Source organism: Macrobrachium nipponense, chromosome 3 (genome assembly GCF_015104395.2).
Source record: "Macrobrachium nipponense isolate FS-2020 chromosome 3, ASM1510439v2, whole genome shotgun sequence".
In the NCBI taxonomy this organism is placed as follows: Eukaryota; Metazoa; Arthropoda; class Malacostraca; order Decapoda; family Palaemonidae; genus Macrobrachium; species Macrobrachium nipponense.
The window spans coordinates 11,176,234-11,184,965 of record NC_087202.1 but is presented as its reverse complement, the minus strand read 5'-3'; the positions used below and the strand labels follow the sequence as shown (position 1 = coordinate 11,184,965).

At 40.0% G+C, this 8,732-nt stretch overlaps 1 protein-coding gene across 1 annotated transcript; it reads left to right on the top strand.

Moving 5' to 3' along the window:
- Window positions 1-5,929: 5,929 nt before the first annotated feature.
- LOC135222322 (tropomyosin-like) lies at window positions 5,930-7,414 on the top strand. Its single transcript, XM_064260407.1, has one exon. The coding sequence runs from the start codon at window positions 5,930-5,932 to the stop codon at window positions 7,412-7,414; it is 1,485 nt and encodes a 494-aa protein (XP_064116477.1).
- Window positions 7,415-8,732: the final 1,318 nt, after the last annotated feature.

Genomic DNA, 8,732 nt, shown 5'->3' with positions numbered 1-8,732 from the left:
CAAATGATAAAATCAATATGAATACAGAAATTATGTCTGATAAAATTTCGTAAAGTAAACTAAGTCTTACGGGCATAACCAGCCCCGTTTCAGGGAACCTTTCTCACCTAGTCCAACCCCCTCGGATGGAGGGGGGGAGGGAGGTAGGATGAAAACCCCAGTTTATAAACCATCTTAGGGGCCCCCACTATAACCCTGGCCAAGTTTCATTACCCATCAGACCAGCCGTTTTTGGCCGTGACTGAATAGCAGATAGACGACGGACAGACATAATGCCCATTATAACAGTATAGTAAGATAAGAAATTGGGCTTGCGTATACCCTGAAAAGTCATACTTGAAAGACCGGGATTCATTCGTGTGGTGAAAACCAGGAATTTTTATTTCTGTGAGCCAATATATATGTTAATAAAAGGAGCCCCATAAAAAATACCAAAAAAATATAGAAAGTAAAAAGGACTATATTTTCAGAGACTGCTGCTGTCTCTCTCTTCAGGTAGGTAATGAATGAGAAAAGTTACCTACCATTTTTTTTAATGGACTCCTTTCATTAGACGGAATTCTGTTGTAATAGAACATTTTTACCAGATATATATATATATATATCTATATATATAATATTATATATATATTATATAGATATATAAATCTTACAGGTATTGAATTGATGGATTGAATTACATACTGTATCAGCTGCTCTTGCTTGAGACAGAGAGCGCTGTAGAGACAGCCTTCTTGAATGAAGGAATCTGATTGCTGTGAAATTTTAGGCTGGTGGCTGGCGGTACTGTTTTGCCACGAAAGGGCGGTTTTGAGGCGTGGTGGGTATGTACACCCAGTTACAAAGCGGTCCCCGCCCCCGCCAGGCCTGGCTCGGTGAGATCATGCCCTTCTTGCCCTGAAAGTGGCCCTCGTTCAACAAGCGTAACATAGTTTTAGAATGGTTCGAATGGGAGGAGGAGGGGAAATTGCGGTAATCACGCAAAGAAATGCATATTGAATGAAATATATATGGAGAGAGAGAGAGAGTTTTTATTCCTGGTTTAGTTATTATCTGACGATATACTTGAGACCAATTTTGCTTTTTTAAAGAAAATGTTATCATATATATTTTTTGGCAAATAATCATTATGAAAATCTTATCAACATCGTATTGTTTTTAATCGTTATCCACATTTTTCTATATAAGAATGCCTTAAATATTGTTGGAACTGACTATTCATATCGATATTATTCAGACGAAAATATCCTTTTTAATTATCCTATAAGCAGCTCTCTCTCTCTCTCTCTCTCTCTCTCTCTCTCTCTCTCTCTCTCTCTCTTTCTTTCATTCTGTCCTCCGTCTCTATCTGCCTGGATTGACTATTCAAATAACGGTAGATGTTTTTGATATGTTATTTGGATGTGGCCAAGGATCACAAAACCGTAAATGGCCACTCTACCAACTTGTGCAGGCTGTGTCTATTTTTGCCCTAGACTGACTGAATTATAATTACCAGTATTACCAATATATCGAATTTGGTCACAAAGCGTTACAGACCAGGTTTTTTGTTTAGCCGTGGGTTGTATAAGTCATCAAAGCATCATTTTGCAGGATATTATTATTAATTTAATGTATATTAAGAACACATTACTGTATATGCTAATCTAGTACTACAGGATGTATATGGCAAAACTTAGTTGAGTTATCATCTAGGCTACTTAAAGAAAGTATTTCAATTTGCTGTATTTCTTATATTATAGAATATTTATTATATTATTTCCGAAACTCTGTGAAAATAAATTATGTGAAATGAAATGCAGTAAAATGTGTGCATCGGAGCATTATATAATGATGGTGGGGTATAAAGTATGTAGGTGTTGCAAAACCATATACATTAACATAATATTTAGTGTCTCAGATTATTTGGTGATAGTCTTTAGACCTGGGCAGATTGGTCAATTCGTAGCTAAACCCCCCCCCCCCCCCCCCCCCCTTACCGCCAATCCCCCAACCCCAACCCCACCCTCCGGCTCACGCTTGTTCACATCACTCTGCCTTTTATTTCGTGGCTTCTGCGGCTAATGTCCCGACACACCTTGTTGTTCCCCCTCTAAGCTCTTCAAGAAACCCACCACTTTGATATCTCCTGTTCATTAGTCTTTTACATAGCCATGATTATGTGTAATGAAATATTGTAAACATTCGGAAAATAAATGGCGTATGAAATACTGTCATCTGAGTATTATTTTACCTTCCAAAACATCCATCAGAACAATCTCATAATAACTGTAAGACACTGAAATCCCCACATTGAGGTGCGAGGATAGAAGGATATTTATAACAGGTTGGGTTGAAGGTGATGGGGGACAGGTGATGTTGGGTGACCTTAATTTAAGTCACCCATCTCATGTGAATTTCAGTCCTTTTAACTTTCATAACATTGACAAGCATTTTTCTTTGTTACAACGATCACAGTTTCGGAATTCGCCATCATATGACTGTATATGCAATAAATAAATATCTAATGGCCACGACCCACGATAAATATTTCATGTTAGTCTATATATATATATATATATATAGATATATATATATATATATATATTAGATATCAACAAAACTACCTAAGAATCTTTACTATATTTTATGACAGATTTTTGTGGAATGGAATATGAGACTTAGGCCAAAGGCCAACCTCTGGGGGGCTCATGAGGTAATTCAGCTTTGAAATGGAAATTGAGAGTAAAAGTGTTTTTAAAAACAGGTGTAGAAGAGGAGAAAAACCTCAAAGCAGTTGCATAAAGAAACAATTGTTAGGAGAGGGTGGAAAGTAAGATGGAAGAGAGAGATTATGAGCGGAGGTACAGTAAAAGGAATGAAAGGGCTTGCAGCTGGGGGCCAAAGGGATGCTGCAAAGAATTCTGTGTTTACTTTGTGATCTCCTTAGTACATCTCTCTAGAATTAACAAAATGGTACAGGTTAATTGTTAGTTTTCATAAAAAGCATCCATGCATTAATTTGGCTAAATAATTCCGCAAAGATCTGGGCATTTGTTTTGTAGAAAGTAAGTTGAGAGGGCATTACCTAAGGTTCTTACAGTGTCCCTGTGGACCTAGCTACAACCCCTTCCATCCTTTTACTGTACCTCCGTTCATATACTCTTTCTTCTATCTTACTGTCCATCCTTTCCTTACAGTTGCTTCTTATTGCAGCCATGAGGTTTTCCTCCCCTATTACACATTTCAAACCTTGTTTCTTTCAATATCCCTTTCAGAACCGAATGACCTCATAGGTCCCAGCTCCTGGCCTTTGGCATGAACATTTTATGTTCCATTTGTGAGTTACTCAATAGTTATCTTTGTCATTTTTAATCGATGTATCTAGTGTTGAATTTTCATGCGGCCATACGACGTGATAGTTCTGTCTCTCCCTGTGGTAATGAATGAGAGTTTGGAGTTCTAATTATAATCATCCTTGTCTCTGTTGAATGTAATTTATTAACTTTGCAACGAAAGTAACTGGGGATGCTGTTTGCAAGGGATCAGTAGATAGCATCAACGAGTAACCATGACACCTTGCATCTCCTTCACTTTGTAATTAAAAGAAAAGAACTTTCTTTTAAGAAAGCACTTTCGTGGAAGTAACTATAATCTTTTCCTCCATCCACACCTTTCTGAGTACTCTCTCTCTCTCATCTTCCACCCACACTTCTTATATACTCTCTCTCTCTCTCTCTCTCTCTCTCTCTCTCTCTCTCTCTCTCTCTCTCTCTAAGGCACAAAGAAAGAAGCTTACAAGGATAAAAATAATGAATTCAAGAGAGCTGTTGGCAGAAGAGTGATAGCAGCAAGAAAACACGACTGTCCCCCAATAGGAATCAACGCAACGAATAGATTTGCTGTGCTCTCTTGAAACAGAAGAGGAAACTATCTTAATTGGAGACTCGTTAGTGAAAGATCAGGGGTTAACTTTTATGGCCAAAAATAGCAGTAAGAGAAAAGTTAATTTTCACCCAGGTGCAGGAGCAAAGAAGATGACTTGTTTCTAAAAGATGGAAGAACTGGCCTGACAAAAGGTCTTGTAGCCAACCTGACGAATGGTATAGAGAACATCCGTGAGAAAACTGATAAGGGCATTCTTACAGGACATCTGCCCAAAACCAATGTAAGCCACTACTCCCTTAGCAAGGCAATTGGAATCAGTGACAGACTGGAGTTAATATCATTTATTTGTCATAGAAATTTATGTCATCAGGAAAAGTTTCTCGCCATGAACAATTCCCCTAACTTAAATACTAGAGATTGCTATAAACTGATAAGGCCAGAAAATCACCAAAAACTGAAGAGCGTTATCCACTTTTGGAACGGAAATGGGTATGGGAGAGAATAAACAAACCTTTCATTAGTGGGCACAGATTTCCGTGTCGAAAATGATGATAATGGTTGCAGGTCCACAATAATATAGCATGTGAGTATATGGTCTTTAATGGATATTAAAAGTTTTCGAACCTCGTACTAGGTTTACTTGACTGAAAATGAACCTAGTACAAGGTTGGAAAGCTTTTAATATTCATTAAAGACCATAATACTCACATGCTTATATTATTGTGGAGCTGCAACCAAACCTTTCATTGGTATCGTGGAAGGTTAATTTGTCTTTGAATATGCACACGGAACCTTGATTAAAATTGTTAGATATCAGAAACAGTGATAAATGCAATCATTGTGAGGAGGTTGAATACACATTGCATAATTTTTTTATTTTTGTAGTCACGTAAAAACAACATTGAAGTAAGTGACAATTTTCTGAAAATAATAATGCTCTGTTTCAATTATAGGACGAAAAAGGATTATAATAGCGCCACTGTATTAATTGTAGGGTACTATTTATATGCTGTTTGGGTCAGTAAAAAAGAAACATGACACAAAAGAGGAAACAGATGCCTTGTTAAGAGTAAGTTTTGTTACGATAGGTGGGTATTAAAAAAACAATGACAAAGAAGAAATAGGTAACACTTTCACAAGAGAGTTCATTAGTTACTGTTTTTGAGTAGCCGGTACAAATTTTTAAGTAATAGTACAGTTATTACGGAGTTCAAAAAAATGATTCAAAGCCTAGTGCTCCGTAACATATATTTACTACTTAAATATGCAATGTAATATTGTGAAATAACTATAAACTTGCATTTATGTATTTTTTATAATTAAAAAAAATGAACATCATAGTATTCTTTGGAAGCTTGAATTTCAAGTCAGTGGCCCCCGTGGGATTATTCCACATGAACAGGGTTCATCTTCTCAATAATAATAATAATAATAATAATAATAATAATAATAATAATAATAATAATAATAATATAATAATCATATTCATCATCATTATCATCATTATGGTAAATAATTGAGAAATCTTAATGAAAGGTGAAATTTGGCGTGAATTAACTTTAAATAAATTAAAATGGACAAAAAAAAGAGAGAAAAAAAAAGAGAGGGAATTAGCGTATGGATAGGTTGATTAAAATTCTGGACTTGGGAAAGTAAACTTACGAATCCGAGGGATTCCATCGACGACAAGACCTGGATCCTTCTTAAGAGCCTTCAGAAGGACTCACAGCAGCAGCAGCCGCTGCTGCGGCGTCTCCAGAGCAGGCAGAGACTTCTCAAACAAAAAATGAAGAAAAAAGGAGCACAAGAAATCCTTCGTAGCAGAGACAGGAAACGGAGGCGCTCTTCGGAGCCTCCGGATCCCGAATCCTGTGCCGTGGCAGTTTTAAAATCAAGGCATAGAGGAAGCAGATGTCAAGGTTAACATTAATCACTATGTTTCAGCTATACAGCAGTTTACTTGTGATATTAGGAGTTGTGGCAGGCGACTTGACCGCTTGGACTATTAATGATTTGTTTGATTTCCTTTGTTATCAAGGAGTCGACGGCGGTTTACGAGTACATGATACCTCTTGGTGCTGCTGTTGACTCTTTTGAACCGGAAATCATTGACTCTTTTGAACCGGAAATTGTTGCAGAACCTAACAGCTTGATGACGCCAGCCTTTGCCTTTGCCATCTTCGGATTGGCCTTGTTGGCAGGCTTGGCTTTTGCTGTTTGCTGGAAATTCGGAAATTATGGACGCAAAGTTCATGATTTGGATGAAGATCTGGAAACTGATGACTTTAAACCGGACTACAATCTACAGATGGACGACCTGGAAGAAGACGACAGCGAGGATCAACTGGAACAAGAAGACAGCGAGGACGACCTGGAAGAAGACAACAGTGAGGATGACCTGGAACAAGAAGACAGCAATGACTACCTGGAATTAGAAGACAGTGAGGACGACCTGGAAGAAGAAAACAGCGAGGATGACCTGGAACAAGAAGACAGCGAGGACTACCTGGAATTAGAAAACAGTGAGGACGACCTGGAAATAGATATAGATGAAGTGTCTAGACTAGAAAATCATCTAGAACTTCAAGACCTGGAATATAGTGACAATGACCTGAAAATGGATAAATGCGAATCGTCTAGACTGGAAGGTCTTTTAGAACAGGAAGAACCGGAAGAAATTATAAAAAGTGAAGATACTGAAGATGAGCTGGAAAACGAAATGACCGAAGTATCTCGGCCAGAGGAGAGCATAGAACGGGATGAACTGACAGGTACTGAAGATGGTCCAGAAACTGTTGAAAACCCGAACAGCTTGATGACGCCAGCCTTGCCTTTGCCATTCCCGTTTTGGCCTTGTTGGCAGGCTTTGGCCTTTGCTGTGTGCTGGAATGACAACAGTCATGGAAACCATCTTCAGGAACTGGAAGACCATCTGGAAAGCGAAAGGGCCGAAGAATCTAGGCTGGAAGAGACCTTAGAACTGGATCTAGAAAAGCAGAGATTGACAGAAGAACTGGAAGAGAGTCGGGTTGCTGCAGATGAAATGGAACGTCTATGGAAGGAGGCGAAGGAGGAGATTGCTTGGCTCAAGAATCAAATGGCAGAAAAGGACCTCTTGCTAAGAAAGAATGCTGACCATGAAGCAGTTATGAAGAGTGAAATTGCAAAGTTGCATCATCAAAATGAAGAAGTCATGGCTGAACATCAGCACTTGGAAGATGACCTAAAACGGGCTGTATACGAAGGAGAGAGGATGGAGAAATTAAATAACGATCTTATGGAGGAATTAGAGTTTCTGGGGAAGAAATGCGAGGAGGAAAGGATAATAGCAAGTCTCATCCGAGGAGAACTAGAGCTGAAGGAAGAGGAAAATAGACTCAAAGCTGAGATCATCGAAGCAGAACTACAAGTGATGAAGAACTGGATCTCAGAATTAGGAGAACAGAATGCGAGATTGGCTGAAGAGTTAGAAGAAGTGGAAATGGAAGTGACTTCAGTGAAGAAGGAGCTAGGAAATGAGAAGAGGAAGACCCAAATTTTTGACTGAAGAAGTCCAGGTCATGAGGAAGTGGGTCACAGAGTTAGGAGGGGAGAATTCCAGGCTCCAGGAAGAGGCAGACGAAAAACTGCCTGGAAATAACTTCACTGAGGAAATCATTAGTGAAGGCGAAAGAGCAAAACAGCTTTTTACAGGATGCTCTCCATTATAGGAGGGAGATTGAAAGCTTGTTTGAGGCAGAAGAGAAGAGAAGGAAGGAGATGGAGAATTCCCTCAGAGTCTTAAAAGAAGAACTCGACAACAGGGACCTCCAAATAGAAAGATTGTTAAATGAGGAAAAGAAAAATTAATCTCTGAAAAAGAGGACCTAGAAGAGAAGCTAGACATCGCTCTTAATCACGGGAATGAACTGAACAGCTTGCTGGAGGAACGCAGATGAGAAGCCAAAAAAATTGCTAATGAATTAGAGGAAGAGGTCCAGAAAAAAGGGAGACCCCAAATACGCCATTTGTTAGGCCAAGGAGAAAGACTCAAGGAAGAACTGCAGCAACTTGGAAAAGAATGTGAAAGGTTGACAGAAAAGTGCAGGATACAGGAGGAACATGAGGTGAGGCAAGAACAACGTTTCAGAGAGTGTCTAAGGAGACAGGAGAGGCTTTGAGGCAACAGGATAAATACCTGTTTGATGACACTTCTCCATGGGACAGCTCAGAGGAATTTCCACCTGCAACACATTACACAGGATGGAAATGAAGTTGTGGATGAAACCAGGGAAATGGAGAAGGAAGATGAAGGACAAGAAGAGGACCTGTCTGACCTCTTGCAAATGAGGAAGGAGACCCAGCACAGGAACTACTGTGAAGCCCAACGTGAGAGGACCAACTACGGGCGGCAGTGGGAGGTCCTAACTCAGACTTTGAAGGATCTCGTGCATGGAGATGAGAGAATGGCAGAAGCGACGAACGAAGGTCCTAATAAGCACTGTGTAGTTTTACAGTGAGCCTCCAGATCAAAAAGAGAAGAGTTGATCAGTGGAACTGGGCACAGAAGATGTTTCGATGGCCAAGTCCGAGGCACCAGTTCCGAGGAGGCAGGCGAAAAGAGGCAAATCTTGATGCCTTCGCCTTCTACAGCAGGAGGGGAGGTGATCCCGTGACTCCCCCCTAAAAAAAGGTCAAACAAAAGGGCCAACGTGAGCGAGTCACAGACTGGCCCGGCGACCGTGAGGCTGAGAGCACATCTTCAGCAGCGTGAGAGGGACTTCCCCCCACACTTCGAACCTCCCCGGGCCTCCCCCCTCCCCAGGCCCATCCCCCACCCCCCGAAGGTGTTCATGGCGGTTCCTCTTATGCTGCTTTGGGTGTGG